This window comes from Oryza sativa, chromosome 8 (assembly GCF_034140825.1).
Source record: "Oryza sativa Japonica Group chromosome 8, ASM3414082v1".
NCBI classification, from domain to species: domain Eukaryota; kingdom Viridiplantae; phylum Streptophyta; class Magnoliopsida; order Poales; family Poaceae; genus Oryza; species Oryza sativa.
In genome coordinates this window covers 24036817-24058061 of record NC_089042.1, presented here as the reverse complement: position 1 = coordinate 24058061, position 21245 = coordinate 24036817, and the positions used below count along the sequence as shown (strand labels likewise).

General features: G+C 43.1%; 1 protein-coding gene across 2 annotated transcripts; it reads right to left on the bottom strand.

Moving 5' to 3' along the window:
* Positions 1-794: 794 nt before the first annotated feature.
* Positions 795-5058, bottom strand: LOC9271198 (probable glucan 1,3-beta-glucosidase A). 2 transcript variants are annotated; one of them, XM_015793313.3, is made up of 10 exons: positions 4575-5058; positions 4356-4462; positions 4141-4260; positions 3634-3813; positions 3321-3479; positions 3067-3236; positions 2822-2974; positions 2099-2451; positions 1764-1940; positions 795-1448 (listed from the first exon to the last, which is right to left on the bottom strand). In XM_015793313.3, exons 1-10 carry the CDS (start codon positions 4645-4647, stop codon positions 1369-1371), a joined length of 1572 nt encoding a protein of 523 aa, XP_015648799.1. In that variant the 5' UTR covers positions 4648-5058; the 3' UTR covers positions 795-1368. The 2 variants fall into 2 exon arrangements, with proteins under 2 accessions (XP_015648799.1, XP_015648800.1); XM_015793314.3 differs by having other exon boundaries at positions 3321-3437; positions 4575-5012.
* Between the last annotated feature and the right edge of the window lie 16187 nt (positions 5059-21245).

Below are 21245 nucleotides of genomic sequence, written 5' to 3'. Positions count from 1 at the left end.
CAATCTAGCTGTTCGTATCTGATTCGAGATTTTAGATTTTCGTTTGTACATGGCTGTGTTCGGTGCTCTGCTTCCTAACCCTCATCCTCGTTTTCCGTACGCACGCTTTTCCAACTACTAAACGGTGTCTCACCCTCGTTTTTCGCGCGCACGCTTTTCCAACTACTAAACGATGTGTTTTTTTACAAAAATTTTCTATACGAAAGTTGCTTAAAAAATAATTCATTTTTTTTAAAACAAGATAATACTTAATTAATCACGCGCTAATGGACTGCTTCATTTTCCGTGCGAAGGAGGTGGGTTCCCAACCCCAAGTTACAAACACAGCCACACGTACTCCCTCCATCCCAAAAAAGACAACTTCTGGGGATGAACCTGGATAAGCATTTGTCCAGATTTATCCCCAGAAGTTGGTTTTTTTATGAGACGGAGGGTGTAAGCTCCTAAACGATGGGATTCATGTAAAAGTTTTCGAGTACTTTTAAAAATTAACCTTCCAATAGTTAATTCATTCGTTTATCTATCTAGACATCACTTTCAAATCGCGACTTAGTCCTAAGCTAATTTTTCTAAGATCTACTGCTGCTGCAAACACAGAAGAAACCACCCATGCACGTACGTACATGGCTGCACCGTGATGGCAAATTGGCAATAATTATCTGCGTGTAAAATTGTTGACTCATGCGTACTGCTTGGCGAAACTATCATAGAAAGTGAGCCCTTGTTCACCTGCTGAAATCATCAACCATACGCTGTCTATAATTAAAGAGGACTTGGATACTACGGCAAGTAAATTCAAACACAACCAGTCAGCGATCCATTCGTCTTCAGGAGACTGCAATCTTAAGAAAAAAAAACACCAGCCTTTTGCTGCAATTGAGCTAACTTACTTTGGTTGGCCCGCACAAAACTAATCTATAAAAGATTTGGCAAAGTAAACCAGATCGCAAGAGCGAATAAGCAACAGCCTTTTGCCGTACGTAACAATTGGGAATCGGCCTGCTTCCAGTTGACAGATGAGATAGCTCACACTGCAGCTCATCTCGTCAGTTTGGTGGTGGAATCTGGATGTCATTGTCTGTAGAGTAATTGTCATCATCATCAGTGGCAAGTTGTCCTTTAGGATTCAGATAAGGAGGAAGAATTCAGAGTCACAGGTTCAACAAAGGCTGCACTGCGTTCTCTCGATTTACTAGGAAAAAAATTCTTTTGACCAAAGAATGGACACTTCTGCTATATCATAGTGTAAAAAAAAACTGTGAGAGAGAGAGAGTGAATCGTATATCTTCTTTTTTTTTCATATATTTTTGTGAATGAGTAAATGCCTCAAAGTGAGAAATTCTATCTTCTGGTGGTGAGTTTCAAGTATCATGTCAATATAAATAAAAGATAGAGTAGGCATCCTGCCACAAGAAGCATGTACTTTGGGCTTTCCAACGGTGAACCACCTACGAAGTGAAAAAAAAAAAGTTAGCACAGAAAATGGAGAGTACTGGATCGAACTGCAAGGTGAAATAGACGCTGCAACTCATCTAAGTTCTAGTAGAGCAACTATTACCCATCAGCCGTTATATGACGCATATGCCTGTGTTAATTAATACGACCAAGCTTAATGTGACTTTATGGCATAAACCAAGCAAAAGTAATCACAAAACTAATGCAATCCCACTGCATATGCTATATGGTGATAATAGAGTTTAGTATAGAATGACTGGATATTAGAAAGCAGCTCCGGAGAACCTAGAACAGGATAAATTGCTTACCAATGAGGTACCTATTCCTTTTGTTCCATTCATAATCCCAGTGCACACTGTTGCACCTGACTGTCCAATAAGACCAGCCAAAGGAGGCTTCCCCGTAGACCTCTAATTGGGCTTTTCCAAACAACTGGTATTCGGTTTGTGAAGCGTCTGTCACATTCCATTCATTTACCCATTCTCCTGAAAAATGAGAAAACGGGGATTAAGATGTACCGAATACAAGGAAAGAATGGCTGCACAGAGTTGGATAAATTGAGAAAGCACCATTATTCATTACAGAGAAGAAGAAAAAATTATGAAAAGAAAAGAGCAAAGGAAATTGATTTTGCAGGACCTACCAATAAAAACAAGAGGTCCATTCGCTTTATCCAAGGCCTGCACTTGAGGCATTCTGTTATTGTATATGAACTGTATGTTCTCTGTTGCATTAAGTTTCTCAAAAAACGGATCAAACAGATTGTAGTAATGCAAGTCTACAACAGTGTTAGTTGGACCCAGGTCAGCCTGATAAAGCTCCATTGGGTCTGCATTCCCAATCCTCTGGCAGAATATAACGTAAGCTTTGTCCGAATAACTTCGTACAATCTGGTATCCTGTTTTGTAATACGACACTAGAGTGCCTAGTGGTACCGCGCCTGCAGAAGGCTCATTCAATAGCTCAATACCTAGGAGAGAGGGGTTGTTTGCATATCTGCAGATAAAGAGTGTACATCTTGTTAGAACTATGGAACATGTATTATGCATATTATTTTGCCGGGTTGTTATGCATATTATTGCTTTTCATGTTATTTTGGATAGATTCTCGGTGGATCCAATGGCTCCTTACTTTCGTGCATTTTCTTATGAATGAATAGATTTATCATAGTAATCATAATTCAAGTAGGAAATGATTTCAGATGAATGAAAAGAAAAGAAAAGAATGGGACATCGATTTTTTCCCCAGAGCCCTTATGACATTATCTACCCTCATGCCACCAATTGCATATTGAAGAAACATTTCATTCACCTAAAGCAATTTTTTCATGATATACAAGAAAATATAGTGGATGGATCGGTGCTACCTTTGAGCCAGAAAATTAATGACATCCAGTGTTTTCTCGATGTTAGCTGGTGAAGGCCAATCTACTGAACCATCCCTACTTGCACTGTGTTCCATTCCGTTTTGAGAGCCAGGAGCAGCATGAAGATCAATGATGCACTTCAAGCCATAAATCCTGATATCAAAATCAGAACCTCCATACTGTGCAGACTTGAAACTTCAAAAGGAAATAGTAATTAACAACAACAGTTTAGAGTCTAGACCTACTGTGCCCAGTAGAATGCTCTATCCAGGGTATCCAGGGAACCACTGACAAATGGAGCAGGTGGATTAGGATCATATGCAATCCACCATCCAACTGGAATCCTAACTGCATTTATACCATTTTTTGAAAGAAAATAGAAATCTTTTCCTGTAATAAAGTTTTTTCGGTGTTCCTGTAAAATAAATAAAACAGTACGTGAGCAACGAAATGCACTGCAACCCCGGGAATGACACAGCTCTGAAATTATGAAACTTACTGTTAAGACAACCATTGCCTGATCAGGCCCAAGCCCATTAGCAAGTTGGTAATCTCCATGTAAGTTGTTGGCAACAATAGTCATTTCAAATGTTGCCATACCATCATCCCATCCTGGCTGGGAAGGATAATTTGAAGTAAGCTGATTATTGTTTGTGACCTGAACAATGGAATATAAGTCAACTATGTCACTATTTACGTTGGTACTGATGAACCAAAAACTAAAACTTTTTTTTTCTATAGCAAGGTATCTGATGACAGGGCTTTCTGCCATTTGACATCATGAATGTATGAGATTGAGAACATGAGAAAACCTGCAGATAGCCCCCATTTAAAAGCTTGATATGAAGCATTGAATTGTTCCTTTCGATGTAAAATGATTCAGTGTCTCCTGGTGAATCTGCAGTTGCTGAGATCACATCTCCATTACTTGCTGTTAAAAACTGACCTTTGATGCACCGGAATTGATATTCACGGTAAGAAACTCTCCAAAGCTGACAGGAGCACCAAGAAAATGCAATTAGGATGGAAACTCGGCCATTTATTAACCAGTGACTCAAGCACTTGATGGTCTTGTTGATTTTTTTAATAACACTTTGATTTCTAGCTGTTTCCTAACTTCAGGAACATAAGTAGTGCATTAACAGAAAAATAAGCTATGGGCCTAAAAACTGATGAAGATAATGCCATTTTTCATGCAGCTTTCACAGAATCTCCAAGTAGGAACTGAGTAATATATGCATATGATAAAAAAATATACGCGTAATATCGATTTATGAATCGTCAAAATCTTTAGCATTGACACAGAAAAGACAACAAACCCTGAAGGTCTCCCATGTTGAAGCAACATCCTGATCCACTGTCAAGTTCCCGCCGCCACCACCATTTGCGCTCAGGTACTTCTGGAGCCCCACTGACTTCAGCTGCACCTGAGTGCCATCCTGAGGCGAAAATCCGACAGTCACATGAGAAGAAAGTAAAATGCACGACATTGCCACAACATGAGCTCCAAACCTCCAAGAACCAGAGAGCCTACAAGCATGTCCCCGTTTGAGATGCCATCAAACAACGAAGGCTTGATCCACCCCTCCACCACCAACCAACCTCCCAGGTTCACCGCCCTAACCTTGGTGAAGTCATCATCTGCAAAGACAATCAGAGAGACACTCTAAACCTCCCACTCCTTAACCATGGCAGCAAGAACCATCACACACTGATAAAGCACCATGACTGAGCCACAAGATGCTCTCCTCACCTGAAGACGAATGCGACAGTTGGAACACGCACACAAGCCCAAAGACCAGCACGCCACTGCGGGGGAGCCCCATGTGGGCAATTCATCGAACAGAAGGCCTGCACAAGAAGCTGGGACACGGCGATAGAGCGCACACACTTGTAGAGGAGGAGAGGGACAGGAAGATTCCAATCCTATCCGCGGCAAAAAAAAAAAAAAGAAACCCGAGAGCGATGTGGCATCATGCTGCTGCGTGCGTGGCTGGGCTGTGGAGACAGGGGGCAGCGAATCTCGCGCCCCTTTCGCGGATGGCGAAACTATACCTTGCTTACCGCAAAGTTCATCCCAAAGATCGATGGGGACGCAAGCGCAACACCGCACGCACTAGCCCTGACCAGTGAACCCAGCCGCTCGCTCTCTTTTCCCGCCGCCTTTTCTTGCTCCTCCTCCGTGGCGATGGCGATGGCGATGGGCGATGGCGGTGGCGGTGGCGCGGTCGGAAAGGGATCCTCGAACATACGGAGCATACGGTGAACCCCGTTAATGGGCCCAGCGAGTTGTTGCTGGCACGGCCCAATTCTATCCCGGTTCGAATACTTCATAGGCCGTGAGGCCCAGCTTCTCGAAAGGCCGACATTTCTTAGTAAAGAAGTTCAACATAAGTTCCTCAACTATGGACCGAATTTAATTCACGTCCTCCTCAATCCGGATGAAAACGGATTAGAAACGGACAGGAACAGCTCTACCATATTTGTTTGTATTATTTTCTTCAGAAATAAAATTGAAATCGAAGACCCCCGGAACAGAAATGGAATCGACTATATATACGAAGCAAATATGAAATGGAACAAATATGGTGACGAATATTTATTGGAATTATAAAAACAAGTCAAATTGAGTTTCCTGAACCAAGGAAGAGATATAGTTTGTTACATTTCTAAATTCCATATCGTCAATTTTTTTTAAGGTGGTCTCACAACTGTTTGTGAAATTTGATTTTCATGGTTATTTCTTTAAGAAATCCACATGTGAGAACTGATTTTCAGTCCCTTGATCAAACCCAGGATCTCTTCTCCATGCATTGTTTACTTACCAACTTACTTATTAAGCTCATGTTGTCTAGATTGAAAATACTATTTGTTTTATTTCACCTCCCCAAAACTTGTACTATCTGTTTTGCACTTCAAATAATATCAAATAAAGAATTCATAAACTACAAAGGAGTAAATCCTATCAAGCAGCACGGCTCCATCAAAAAGTCGTTTGAATTGTTGGTGTGCGAATTTATAAAAATGGATATGAGATTATGTAATGAATATTTAACCCTCTAAATGATTTCAAATGATAACATTGTCAACAACAAAATTATAGATCTCATCGAGCACTACAATTTTGATACAAAGTTCGTCTTCATCTGACTTTATATGATAGAGTTATGTATATATACATGTTTTCTCTAAAAACTAATTACTACCTGCGGATATTCGAAAACAAATACAGATAGTTTCCGACCGTTTCGGATTTCCGTCTGATACTTGTCTTCCATATTAATTTTCATTTCTGAGAAAAGCAATATGTATTCATTTCCGTATCTGGTACTAAATAAAAATTATTCGTTTGAGATATCATTTTCCGAAAATAAGATCGGATACCGAAAACTATCTAAACTGATTTTGTCAAACTTTTAAAAATTTTACCAAGTTTATTAAAAAAATAGTAACATTTCTGACACAAAACAAATATATCATCACAACATATTCAATGTTAGATTTAATAAAAGTAATTTGGTGTTTTAGATATTGCTAAATTATTATGTAACTTGATCAAATCTTTGACTAGGAAAAAATTCAAAGCAACTTACAATATGAAACGGAGAAAGCACTGCTTTGTAGTTATAACCTTTTTATTTGAAATTATTAGAAGCGCAAAACATACATTAAAAGTTTCAGCGCGATGCAATAAAATGAATAACATCTTCAATCTAGATAAAAAAAACTTAATAAATGAGATGGTAAGTAATCTATTCATGGAGGAGATGTCTTCGGTTAGATCAAGGAACTAGGAAATGAAAAATCATTTTCATATGCGAGTATCTTATGGGAACTACGATGAAAGTCAATCTATCTATAATATACTAAAAGTCCATCAAACTTCCTACAAACACTCCTAAACCGCCTTGTGGCATCCTATAAACGCTCTCGAGTCGCCATGTGTCACTCTAATAAAATAGCAAAAATCTGACCATTGATTTTCATTTAAATTGGTGGGCACATTAATTTTGATCGTTAGATTTATCTTCAATCAAAGGAAAAAAAATCTCTGTCCGGAGTCCGGACGTCAGCCTTGGTGCGCACGTATGTATGATCCCTCCAACCACCGTTCCTCTCTTTTTTTTAATCCCCATAACAATTAAAATTAAATACCTTTTATGGGCCTAAAAAGCCCATCAACCTATTAGATCTAGCCAACTCTTTATATATTCTCTCCTAATAAATAGTTTATTCAACATCATATAAATATTTTTAAACATATGTCCAGATTTGTTGTTCTTAGATATGTCACATCATATTCTAATTTGAGTTTTGATGGGACGGAGGGAGTATATAGCACTCTTAAATTAGAGAAAATCTAAAAAAATAAAATCTTTTTAAAAAACATTCCAAACCTCCCTCCGTGCTCCCATGCAGCGTTAAAGCACATTAACCATCTTATAAATGTTTCTAAACCACCCAATGACACTTCTAAATTAGAGAAAATCATAAAAATTTAAAAACAAAACATCCAACTATTGGTTTCGACTTAAATCGTGGACATATCATTTAGGTTGTTTTTAGATTTTTATTTTAAAAAACTCCCAAACCTCATTTCCTTCCTCCCTGCCTCTACAATGTTAAAGACTTAAAACTACACTAAACAGACATATCATTTAGGTTGTTATTAGATTTTTATTTTAAAAAACTCCCAAACCTCATTTTCTTCCTCCCTGCCCCTACAATGTTAAAGACTTAAAACTACATTGAACATCCTATAAATATTTCTAAACCACTATGGGTCTCTTTTAAGTTTAAAAAAATCATAAAAAATTATGAGAGGAAAAACGAAACATCCGACCATTGGTTTCGACTTAAACATCAACACATTATTTTAGGTTGTTAGATCAATCATTTTTTTTATGAAAAAACACCCCCTCTCCCAGTCTGTCCCTGTGCGGTGTGTGTTGTTCCTTTTCTCTTATTTTTATCTTTATTTATGATAACTAAAGTTAAAATTATCTTTATGGAGAAAAAAACCATAAATGAACCTTCCACGTATAAGGTCTAGCCAGGTATCCCACTGTCCCTGTTCTTCTCTTTCTTCTCTTACTATAACTTAGAACAATATAAATTAAAATAATTATAACTTTTCAAATCATATATTCAACTTACGATCTGTTTGAACTATTATATTTTTAGTGAAATCAATACTTTCATATTCATATTGACTATATTTAAATGCCAACACAAAAATTACATCCCAGACCCACATCCATCTTGAGGCCAACACTAAATAAAAAAGATATTAAAATTCATCATTGAAAATCGGAATATCCCACCTTAATTTTTAATAAAGCCGGTGCACCCATTAGTTATATCTGGTTAGACACCTAAAAACTTTCTATCAACTTAATTATATTCTCTCAACATGTATATGGGGGCTATTTGCCCATACAATTTGATATTTGAGCTTTTTATCAATAGATGATCGACTTAGGAGATAAATAAATAATCTTTAGATAATCATAGCATCTAAATTATATATATGATCTATGAAGTCACTAATAAATTAGAGAAAAACTTTAAATGATATTGTTTTTAGTCATAATGTGTACCCCATCTAGTGTTATTTTTTTATAGACAACATAATGAAAATAAAAACATGCTAAGTTGAACATCATATTGATCGTATAAGCATGAGGTGGCCTTACCAATATAATGAGTCACTTCCATATAGGAATTAAAAATCATGTCATTTATTTCATTTTGGTAGAACATGCTACGCTACATTGTAAACTCCTAACATTTAGTATAGAACAATCTAGAAATGTGTATTTATTACATGACCTCTATTTTAATATTTCTTACTCTATTGAAGTGAGATAATTTAGAAGAGATGACTTTACCCCATGTCAGGTTGTAGGCTCAACCCACTTATGTTTTCAACCTAAATTGCAGAGATCAAATAATTTCAAAGATGCTTCATAGAATGGAATTCTCCAAAATTTCTTTAAAAAATGGACATGAAAACAAACAAAATTTATCTGTTTTTTTTAAAAAATGGTTTTAAAACCCATTCTAAATAGAAATATTCAAACTTTTAGCAGCGCTATTGGAATGAAAATATGTAAAACTTCAAATAGCATCTAACAAAAAAATTGGATATTTTGAGCAAATGTTTGGGGGTAAGTTATCTCTGTAGGAAATCAAAATACCCAAAATTTTCTCATAGGAACTACATATATTATTTCGACATAATACTTTCTCATAAATTGAGAAGTGTACTGACTCGAGTAATTTTAGTTTAGAATTTATGTGCTGCAAGGGTAATCAGAAGAAAATTATAACTAGCATTCAAAACACATTAAATAAGTTCATTTTTTGTTTAGATATAGTAAAAGAATATTTTAAGACAAAGTCATCCACACATGGATATTCGTATAAAATTTTACGTACATTAAATAAGATGCACGCGCATACGCGCGGGCTATCTTCCTAGTTTATACAAATGATTGTGGGACCACCTAGAAATCATTGACGATAGAATTTATAAATATTGACCTATTGTTTTCAAACAAATAACAAGCTGTATCTCTCTATTGATTCAACAAGCTCAATTTGAGATATTTTTATATTTAGGCAAATATTCATTATCATATTCGATCTGTTCCATATTTGCTCTGTATTTGGATTCGATAATATTTTATTTTGTTTCTGTATGCGGGGTTTTCGATTCCGATTCCAATTCAGAAAAGTATGAAAATGAATATGATAGTTATCATTCGTTTCTGATCCATTTTCATCCCTACCTACGGATATCTGAAAAAAAAATCAGATAGTTTAGGACGGTTTTCGATTTTCGCGGGCTACTAGCCTGTTTCCCTTTTTCTTTTTAAGAAACTATCCATGTTCGTTCCCGAAACCAGTGCTATTCAAAAAAAATCCATCCAAGATTATTTGCTTTTGAAAATATATCCGAATTCAATCTGATTTCATCCCTCATCTTCCTCGAGCATCAAATTAACTCCATAGTTGAGCAGAGAAAACAGACATTTTCTTTGTCTTGACTGCTCACTCAAGGCCCATCTCTCTGGCCAGGAGACATGAAGGGTCACGTAAGCCGCCCACCGCCGGCGACGACGACGGCGACAGCGGCGCCGGCGGTCCACTGCCAGCTCGGCCGCAGAATCGTTTTCGGAGCATGATTAGGTAGGCGGTCACCGCGCCTAGCTTGTCTCTAGCTAAGCTAGCTAGCTACTCTAGCTATGCCTATGCGTGCCTGCACTACTCACCTGGTCCATGGGCCGTGGGCCCATGTCCACCACCTCTACCCGTCTAAATTTATTTATGCTACGCAGTGACGACGACGACGTGCGTACAGCGTACTAGTGCATAAGCTATAAGCTAGATTTTGAGCAGAATTTAAGTAGCTAAGCTAGATTTTGAGCAGAATTTAAGTATGGTTAGCCGTTGCAGTCAGTCAGTGATCAGAAACTCGGACTATATGTGGTCGTGCGTGACGAACGTGCTAATTGTCGGGTTTGGATTAGATTCCCCGGCCCTAATTAAGAATTAACGGTGCCAATTAACAATGACGGGGGAGATCGAATAATTTGTTGGTCGCAAAGTCAAAAGGTGTTCTTGGATGATGCGGCTCTAAATAGTCCATTACTGCATATATTCTGTGCTGGCTTTGTTTCTTTCCAGAGCATGGTTTGGTTAATTCGCTAATCCAAACACGCCACGACAAAGTTAGCAGCTTTGCATCGGCTGAGAGACTTACTAATTAATTAGTTTTCTCTTGTTCATTGTGAATGACCCGCAGAGTGCTAGTATTGTAAAATGCATATTTTGGCCTGGCAAAGTGGCAATCGATGGACCATTGGAGCATGTATATATATACGTGCAATACATAGTTGATGAATAGTAGTAGTACTCATTTCAAAGTCCTGCTCCAGCTGAATTCTGTTCTGTTGCACAGAGGGGCATAGGTTCGCAATTTCGCATACCCCAATGAGCACGTACTACGTACTACATACACATACGATGCTATCGCGAATTGGCAAATCATGCATGCTGCAGAATACTTGCAGGAACACGCACGAAAAGAAACAAATGTGGCAGCTAGCGTGCATGCATGCAGCGCTCACGCAAGCAAAAGGACCAAAAACGCAGCAGGGCGAGCTATAGCTAGCTAAGCTATGGCGCAGCACAGCTTCACTGAGAATCTGTGGCCTCGCCACGGCAAGCTTATAGCCGGCCGGACAAACGCGAGAGAATATTTTGCTCGCTAGCTCGCCGGCCGCGCACGGCGCGCGCACCTGCTGCTCGCTCTGGAGCGCGCATGTGCGTCTACCTAAAGCTAAGCTAGCTGCTGCTACATTGGCACAGAATGAAAAAAAAGGAAAAAAAAACTGGCATGTCACGCCGCGCGCGCCTGATCTGTGCATGCATGCGCGAGCGCAGCCGCGCGGGGGCGCGGGCGGTGAACAGTACGTACGTTTTGCTGCGTTCCTGAGACCGATCACCGATCACAACTGTGGCCGCGCGCGCCAGCCGTGTCGCGCGCACACGTCCCATAACATTTTTTGGGCGGAGCTAGGTTGCACGTACACGTACGCGCGAATCGCGACGGTGAGGCGGTGGCGGTGCACGGTGGAGTTCCTCGCCGTTGCTGATCATGTGGGTGGCTGCAGTGGCGGCGTCGTCGCACGGTGGCTCCTCGATGTTGCTGGGTGGTAGTGCTGGTGGAGGCGGCGACGTACGTACGTGGGTGGCGGCGATGACGTGCCTCCAACAACGATGTGTGTTAGGTGGAATAATCCTGCGCCTGTCAAAAAATCATACGTGGCACTGTAGCGTAGCTTGTCATTTTAATCATGCATGGCACTGTAGCATATCTTGTCATTGTTTTGGTTTGTTGCATGAGCGCGCCGGCTTGTTCGCGGCGTGAGCGTCGTGTGTGAGTTCTTGGCCATGATGGTCTGGAACGCATCTTTAGCGTGCATACCGCGCTAGTGCTTCAACGTGGGATCGCGCACGTCATTAGGGAGTACTGGCGCGCATAGCGGAGGCCACTTCGGCACTTCCTTTTTCTTCTCGTTTTTCAGTTAGCATGTAATCTTCTTTATATATGAAGTAAACAGAAAACACTGTAAGTTGTTGCGCAGCACCAAAAAACCCGTATCGAACACTTGGCGATTTCACTATTCATCGTCTTCAACCTCCGATCACGAGAGGATTCTGCAGTGTAGTGAGGGTTGCCGCTGACATTTGGTATCAGAGCCATGTCGGCTCCTGTGGGTGATCGGTCCCGCCCGCCACACTGGCGTGGGCGACGGCTCTCGCCGTCCCCTCCGTGCAACCGCGGCCGGCAGCTCGTCGTGCAACAGGTTGTCAAGGAAGGGGGCTCTGTCACCTACCCCACGCTCACTCGTTCCAATTACTCTGATTGGGCGGTGTTGATGCGGGTGAACCTACAGGCTCAGGGCCTATGGGAAGCCGTCGATACCGGCGACGTGCCCTTTCACGAAGATCGTCAGGCACTTTCGGCTATTCTTCGAGCCGTGCCGGCTGAGATGCTCCGGCCGCTTGCGGAGAAGGACAATGCCAAGGATGCCTGGGATGCGCTCAAGTCCATGCGAGTGGGCGCTGATTGCGTGAAAGAATCTCGTGCGCAGAAACTACGCCAGACGTTTGAGTCCATGCGATTCAAGCCCGGCGAATCGGTGGAGGACTTCAGCCTTCGCCTTTAGGGGGTCGTTAGCAACCTCCGTCTTCACGGTGACGACATGACCGAGGAAAAGATCGTCCGCAAGCTTCTTCGTGTTGTTCCCCGCAGGTATCGTCAGATGGCCTTGTCAATTGAAACATTGATTGATCTCACGACTTTATCCATCGAGGACCTGACTGGCCGGCTCCTCGCCGTTGACGACCATCCGGATTCCAACGGGGAAGACGTGGGCCAGGCTCTGCTCGGGGAAAAGGAGGCACCTGCTCGCAACACCAAGCAGACCGGGCAGTCGTCTCGTGACACTGGTATCGGGGGCGTCAACACAGGGTCACGCCAGCAAGGGCGCGGCGGGCGCGGGCGCAACGGCAACGGTGGCGACACCAAGTCTACGCCATCACAGACGGGAAGCCGCAACGTCTCCAAAGACAAGTGCCGCTACTGCGGCAAGCTGGGCCACTAGGCCAAAGATTGCCACAAGGCAAAGCGTGATCGCGAAAAGCTGGCCCAGGCTAATCTCCTTGTTGCAGAACCACAGCAGGCTTGTGGCGATGAGGAGCCCACGTTGCTGATGGCACAGGTCTGCGAGCTCGCTTCCGTCGACGAACCTGAGCTGACCAATGGTGAAGTGCAGCTGAACGAGGAACGCGCGCTCGTTTCTCTCCGCGACGAGGGGGAGCCGGTCGACCCCGACTGGATCCTTGACACGGGCGCCTCCAACCACATGACTGGGGCGCGGGACGCCTTCTCCAACCTCGACACCACCGTGCGCGGCACGGTCAAGTTCGGCGACGCCTCGCGCGTGCGGATCGAGGGACGTGGCACCGTGCTGTTCGCCTGCAAGAACGGCGACCACTGCGCGCTCACCGGTGTCTACTACATCCCCAAGCTCCCCAACAACATGGTCAGTCTTGGCCAACTCGACGAGGTCGGGTGCAAGACGGTGATTGAGGACGGAATCCTCACCCTGCGCGACCAACGGCGGCGTCCGCTGTGTCGCGTTCGTCGCGGAACGGGGCGCCTATATGTGCTCCAGGTCAACATCGCCCAGCCGGTCTCCCTCGCGGCGAAAAGCGTGGAAGACGCTTGGATCTGGCATGCCAGGTTCGGGCACCTCAATTTCGACGCTCTGCACACGCTCGCCAACCACGGGATGGCGCGTGGCCTCCCCGAAATGGAACGCGTTCGACAGGTGTGCGACGTACTGTGCGGCGAAGCGGCTCGATCTTGTCCACGGCGACATCTGCGGCCCCATCTCGCCCTCAACGCATGGTGGTAAAAAAATACTTTCTCCTGTTAATCGATGATATGTCGCGTTACATGTGGCTGTACCTGCTAACTTCAAAGAGCAAGGCTCCCGCGACAATCAAGCGCTTCAAGGTAGGAGTTGAGGTTGAGACTGGCGCCAAGCTCCGTGTTCTCCGCACGGACCGCGGCGGGGAATTCACCTCCATTGAGTTCGGGCTGTACTGCGCGAACGAGGGCGTCGCGTGCCAGCTCATAGCTCCCTACTCTCCGCAGCAAAATGGCGTCGTGGAACACCGCAACCAAACTGTCGTGGCCATGGCAAGGTGCATGATGAAGGCGAAGTCCATGCCCGGAGAATTCTGGGGTGAGGCGGTCACTACGGCCGTGTTCATCCTGAACCGATCGCCCACGAAGAGCGTAGCTGACAAGACACCCTATTAGGCTTGGCACGGACGAACCCCTTCTGTGCATTACTTCAAGACGTTCGGCTGCGTCGCTTACGTCAAAGAGGTAAGGCCACACCTCAAGAAACTGGATGACCGCAGCAAAGCCATGGTGTTTCTTGGCTATGAACCAGGCACAAAGGGGTGCAGGGTGTTCGATCCAGCGGACAAGCGTGTCGTCGTCACGCGCGATGTCGTGTTTGATGAAACGACATCATGGCCATGGACGGACACCGAAGAAGCCAGAAGGGTGTCACCGAGCGACATGTTCACTGTCCACTATGAGGTGGCCAGCAGCTCCATCCCGGTGGGCCCGCTCGTCGTCAACGACGTCACGCCACCGGCATCTGCTGTGCCTACACCGCCTTCCCCACGAACGCCGGCGTCGCCTCCACCCTCACCAAGCTCACCAGTGGTCGAGTTCGTCTCGCTGCCGGATGCCACACCGGATGGCGATGATGATGACGGCGCACCGCGTCGCTACCGTACGGTGGCCAACATCCTCGGCACAACGGCGCCGGTCGAGCTCGACTCCGACGAGCTGTACCTGGTGGCCGCTGAGGAGCCCAGCAACTTCTCCGAAGCTGAGCACGACGATCTCTGGCGTCAAGCGATGCTTGAGGAGCTCAACTCGATTGAGGAGAACAACACCTGGATGCTCACGGATCTCCCGGTCAGCAAGCGCCCCATCGGGTTGAAGTGGGTCTTCAAGCTGAAAAAGGACGAGACGGGCGCTGTCGTTAAACACAAGGCACGGCTCGTCGCTAAGGGCTATGTCCAGCGCCAGGGGATTGATTTCGACGAAGTCTTTGCCCCTGTTGCTCGGATGGAATCGGTGAGATTGCTTCTCGCTGTCGCGGCTCACTTCGGGTGGGCGGTGCATCATATGGACGTCAAATCGGCATTCTTGAACGGTGAACTGGAGGAGGAGGTGTATGTCTCGCAGCCGCCGGGTTTTGTCGATGACACGCACCCCCGCAAGGTCATGCGCCTGAATCGGGCGCTCTACGGTCTTCGTCAGGCTCCGCGGGCATGGAACGCGAAGCTGGATGCCAGCCTTCAGCAACTAGGTTTCAAGCGGAGCAATACCGAGCATGCTGTGTACACGCGTGGCGAAGATAGCTCGCGCCTCATCGTCGGCGTCTACGTCGACGATCTCGTCATCACCGGCGCACGCTCTGAAGAAATTAATAACTTCAAGGGATAAATGCACTCTCTCTTCAGAATGAGTGATCTCGGCTTGCTCAGTTATTACCTGGGCATAGAGGTGCACCAAGGCAGAGAAGGCATCACCATAACTCAGTCAGCATATGCCGGGAAGCTGCTGAGGATCGCCGGACTGGGGGAGTGCAACCCCACTTGCATTCCCATGGAGCCTAGGCTGAAGCTGCCGAAGAACAGTGACAGGCTGGTTGTTGCTTCCACCCTATACAGGAGCCTGGTGGGAAGCTTGAGGTACTTAGTGCATACCCGGCCGGACATTGCTTTCGCCGTCGGCTATGTGAGCCGATTCATGGAGACGCCACATGACAATCATCTGATGGCGGTGAAGCACATCCTGCAGTATGTAGCAGGTACTCTGAATTTTGGATGCTGCTTTGCAAACTCAGGGGAAACGGGAATACATTTGCTGGGTTTTTCAGACAGTGACTTGGGGGGAGACGTTGATGATCGGAAGAGCACCTCAGGGGCTTTATTCTTTCTCGGCTCCAGTCCAATTGCATGGCAATCTCAGAAACAAAAGGTGGTAGCCCTTTCCTCTTGTGAAGCAGAATACATTGCCGCCACAGGAGCGGCTTGCCTCGGCATTTGGCTGGCACGCCTGCTAGCCGAAGTGTTGGGCACTGAACCGGAGATGGCTATCCTCAAGGTCGACAACAAGTCGGCGATCTCTCTGTGCAAGAATCCTGTGTTCCATGATAGAAGCAAACATATCGACACTCGGTATTACTTTATCAGGCAGTGCATAGAGGAGAAGAAAATTGAGGTTGAGTTCATCCCCTCGGACAAACAGGTTGCAGACATTCTGACGAAGCCACTCGGACGCATCAAATTCCAGGAATTTCGTAGCAAGGCAGGCGTGGTCCAGATTGTCACTTGGCGTCAGGATTAGGGGGAGATTGTTAGGTGGAATAATCCTGCGCCTGTCAAAAAATCATGCATGGCACTGTAGCGTAGCTTGTCATTTTAATCATGCATGGCACTGTTGCATATCTTGTCATTGTTTTTGGTTTGTTGCATGAGCGCGCCGGCTTGTTCGCGGCGTGAGCGTCGTGTGTGAGTTCTTGGCCACGATGGTCTGGAACGCGTCTTTAGCGTGTATACCACGCTAGTGCTTCGACGTGGGGGATGGCGCACGTCATTAGGGAGTACTGGCGCACATAGCGGAGGCCACTTCAGCACTTCCTTTTTCTTCTCGTTTTTCAGTTAGCATGTAATCTTCTTTATATATGAAGTAAACAGAAAACGCTGTAAGTTGTTGCGCAGCACCAAAAAACCCGTGTCGAACACTTGGCGATTTCACTATTCATCGTCTTCAACCTCTGATCACGAGAGGATTCTGCAGTGTAGTGAGGGTTGCCGCTGACAGTGTGCTGGGGTAACCTGATCCGAGAACGAGGGTAACTTCCGACATCGATGACGCGGTGACGCCGGTAGACGACACACACCTTTCCGGAGATGATGTTGTAATTTACTGTCTTACCTTTGTCATTTTTGAGTGGATTCTTCAAGTAAAAGCCCAGCGACGGTGATATTATATATGTTACGACCTTCTTGGAAGTCTCATGTTGGTGCGACGTCTTGGTGGCGATGTCTCCGCCAAATCGGCTTCGATGGTTAGGGCGATGGGCGATGGCAAGATCTGGACGAACAACTGATTAATTTACATCTTAGTTATCTCCAACATTATCTTTTGTTGTGGTTCTGGTCATCGGTGATGTGTTGAAATCAATCGGTAATAATTAATCGGCTAATGTTTTCAGAGATTCAGTTTCTTTGTTTCAGGAAGACAATTACTACATACAGTGTACAAGCCATTAGGAAACAACAGTTATATAGATTCTCACCAGCTAAAGTTTTTTTTTCTCTTGCTCTATTCAATAAAAAGGCACTCTAGAGCTATTTTCCGTTAAAAAAAAGTTTTTTTTTGTTTCATCTCTTTCTTTAGGTTTGTAGTCTAAGTAGTTTCTTTTTTGTTTTTAATCAGGCTATGTTTTTATAATTTGTGGTCATTCGACCTATAATATATGTAAGAATTGGTTCTAACTCATATGAAACAAAGTCTGAAATCAATTTCATTATATAAAAAAAGTAGATATACAAAAATTATCAAAGTATGGAATCACACGTTGTAATGGAATACAAATAACAAATAAATATAATCAAATCTAGAGAAGATTGTACCATATGCATGTTGCAGTTGTTTAATAAAAATATAGTGTATAAACATAGAACATAAGCAATTGCAACATTAAACTTATACCCATTTTAAAAAAGGTAGTGGTGGCGGCAGTGAATCTGCCACCCCACCTACTCACATTGTAAATTTTGCAAGTTAGCCTTTAAATTTCTTCATATTAAAAAAATATCAAATCTAAATGGATTAGCCACATAAAAAATTAGATTAAGATGAATATTCTCTATAGCAAAAAGATAGACAACATATCAATACATTTTTCGTTTAACCGTGTAGCAAAGTACGGGCATTTAGCTAGCACGTTAAAAGGATGTGTAGGCTGTATAGCATAATGTAGCATCACACTCAACTTCTGTTTTTTGAAAGAGCAAAGAAATATGAATAGATAATGTTTTCTGATGAACAAACACGTAAGTCCGTAGGCAATTGCAGTTTGCATGCAGGAGCCTCACAGACGGTTTTTGGGCCCGATCGAGATTGATCACAGGCAAGAGATGAGGACACAGATCGAAATGGCATCCGATTTTTGAGGGGGGAAACAATGAAAGAAATTAAGACATTTCTTCCCTCCCTCTCAGAGCCTCAGAATTGCAGTAACCACAGCATTGGCTCCTCCTACAAGCAGTGTAGACCGTGTGTGGGACAGCCTATACGTCTGCATCGAATATATATGTAAAACCAAAGCTAGCTAGATAGCAATTCCCCGTGTGCCGTGCCGGCCGCTAGGCTTGAAAATGACAAATCGTTGCCAGGGCATGCAGGGACACGTAGCCTTTTGTCAATCATCTTTTTCACAGTACTTTTCCCTGGTGTTCATCGGCGCTGCTAGCTAGCTGCTCGATCCAAAGCGACGACTACACGCGAGCGTGGTAACCACGGCGACGTTTTGCAAGCCTTTCGCTTTTGAGGATTTCGATCGTATGCTATTTTGCTAGTAGCACACTACGCAATGTCGTTGGATATGATGTACCAACTGCCAAGAAATAGACGACGGTGTGGATCAGATGGCTTCGTCGATCTACTTTTATCAGAGTGCGTACGTGGTTTCAGGTTTGACATCGGTTTCGGCTTTCCTTGGATTCCTAAACTTTACTGTACTTTGGTTTGGTCCTCGCACCCTTTGCTACTTTGGTTTGATCATTGTCATCCTTGGTATACGGTCGTGTGTATGTGTTGGGACTTTCTACTTTCTAGAGAGACAGCTTCTGGGGTTTTCAATTTGGTGAGCTTAAACTCGGCAAATTTGAGTTAGTCAAAGCTAATAATGTAATGAAATCATATCAAAGAAGGTGAAATCATTCGATAAATCTCACAAATTAAGTTGAGCCATTCACATTTCACAAGAACATCATGAAGGGTTAGAAAAAATTCACTAATCGGTACTATGACAGCACGTGGCTATAGATGCATGCACTTGATAGTGCAAGGGTAGGTGGTTTCAACCCTTTCCAACATGCTTATACTTTTTTCTTAAAAGAATTCTAGTGAGCCTCGAAACTGGCCTGGTCCTCCAACGGCGGAGAGGAGGCATGGTAAAACCCCATAATTAGGATTTTGTGTAGGGCTTTAGGAAGTGAGATGGTTGACCAATGGCAGTTTTATGGTAGAGAGGCGGCAGTAGAATAGGTTTTACCTTGACGGCATATCAGTGGTAAGCCTAGTTAACTTTGGTAACCGACAATAAGTGAAATTCTACGGTAAGAGCCAACTGTTTTGTTGATAAGAGTATGTACAATAATAGACTATAAGTCAGTTCTAAGAATATGTAAAAAAGATAGAAGAGGAGAGAGAAGAGAAGTAGGCTATAGATTTTAGCCAGCGGTAGCACGGACTCCAAGACGATTTGTGTGTATGACATGTGTGACCAATTATAAATGATGTAGTATATATTTATAGTAAACTATTGTGTGAATTGACTATCGATTATTTGGAGTTAGTAGTCAGTTATACTACTAAATTTGCTCTCACAGGAATGGAATTGTTGAGATGACAAACAACGTAACTGATTAGGATGTTGTGGATCTGGTGAAGGTAGCTTCTGAATATCGATCAGGGAGAAGGCAACGACACAATGTATGGTACCTCACCCTATCATAAGAAGAAGCCAACATGAATGGAGAAGCGAATGGGGGCAGAATTCCATGAGATTTTATAAATAGCAAAAATAACTTGGAAACAGGAGCTATACAAATATGACTTAAAACATTAAAAACAGGTGAGGGAAGGACAAGCCCTAATCAACATTGGGACTCTCCACACGCACTTCTATATTACCCACTTCATAGCATACTTTGCTCGTTCCCCTTGGCGTCGTGGGACATCAAGCGAGAGTCAGCTTTTCTTACCACCTTGCAAGGTTTCATCATCCACAATTTACCCTCTGTTTCTCGGAGATGCATCAAAAGATTAGAGAAACTGCAGCAATCGATCCTGTTGGGGATTAGACGTTACACAGTGCTTTGGTATATATGAACGGATAGGATATTCAGCCCTGCACATGCACAGTGCATGCGAATTCCCTGTAGAAGCCTGTATATATACAGTAGCTAGAATCGCTGGATCGAGTGGCATCGAAGTGCGGCTAGCTATAGCTTACGCTAGCTTACTACTACCTCCGTTCTAAAATAAGTGTAGCCGTGGTATCCGTATCCAACATTTAAATATCTGTCTTATTTAAAAAAATTATAAAAAATTAAAAAAATGTCACACATAAAGTAAAATTTATGTTTTATCATCTAATAACAATAAAAATACTAATCATAAAAACATTCAACGAAGACGAACAATCAAATGTTGGATACAAACAGTGCAAAACTACACTTATTTAGGGACGAGGGAGGACTGTACTATTTCCTCCATTTCATAATGTAAGTCTTTCTAACATTGTCTATATTTATATAGATGTTAATGAATCTAGATATATATAAATATAAATAATGCTAAAAATTCTTACATCATGAAACGGAGGGAGTATATACAGTACTATTACCACAATAGTTATGGCTAGCTCATCTGTACGCCTGTGTACCAGTGATTCTCAGCTCGTACGTACGTACACTGCAGCAGCCAGAGATGACCGACCGACCGATGGCGACGACGCGTAAAATATTCCCGGAAAGTAAAGTTACCGCGCGGCCACACTCTGTTACCATTTTACAGTACTTTATTTACTGCGAGGATGATGTATTCTCTCGCTTGTGTTTTTGCGGCCAGAGAGAGCCAGCCGGCCATTCCCTCTGGTTGGCCATACACGAGGAACGGGTTAGGAGAAGGATTTTAATCACATGAATCTACGTCTACTCATTTTCTTGACATATATTTTGTAAAATGATATATTTTCTCTGTTTTATATTATAAGTTATTTTAATTTTTTTTTAAGTTTGATTAAGTTTATAGATAAATTTAACAACATTTACAACACCAAATTAGTTTCATTTAAACTAACATTTAATATATTTTCATAACATGTTTGTCTTATGTAAAAAATATTGCTATATTTTATATTTAATTGATTCAACTTAAAATGATTTGATAGAAAAAAAGTCAAAACGACTTATATTACGGAACGAAGAGAGTATGACATATTAATTTATCTTTTAA

What these genes read in the sequence shown, in the direction of transcription:
- LOC9271198 (XM_015793313.3), bottom strand. Translation starts at nt 4,647, where the DNA reads ATGGGGCTCCCCCGCAGTGGCGTGCTGGTCTTTGGGCTTGTGTGCGTG. An exon ending in ACTGTCGCATTCGTCTTCAG is followed by an intron (nt 4,463 to 4,574) that starts GTGAGGAGAGCA and finishes TTGTCTTTGCAG; the next exon opens with ATGATGACTTCACCAAGGTT. An exon ending in ATTAATTTTCTGGCTCAAAG is followed by an intron (nt 2,452 to 2,821) that starts GTAGCACCGATC and finishes CTTTATCTGCAG; the next exon opens with ATATGCAAACAACCCCTCTC.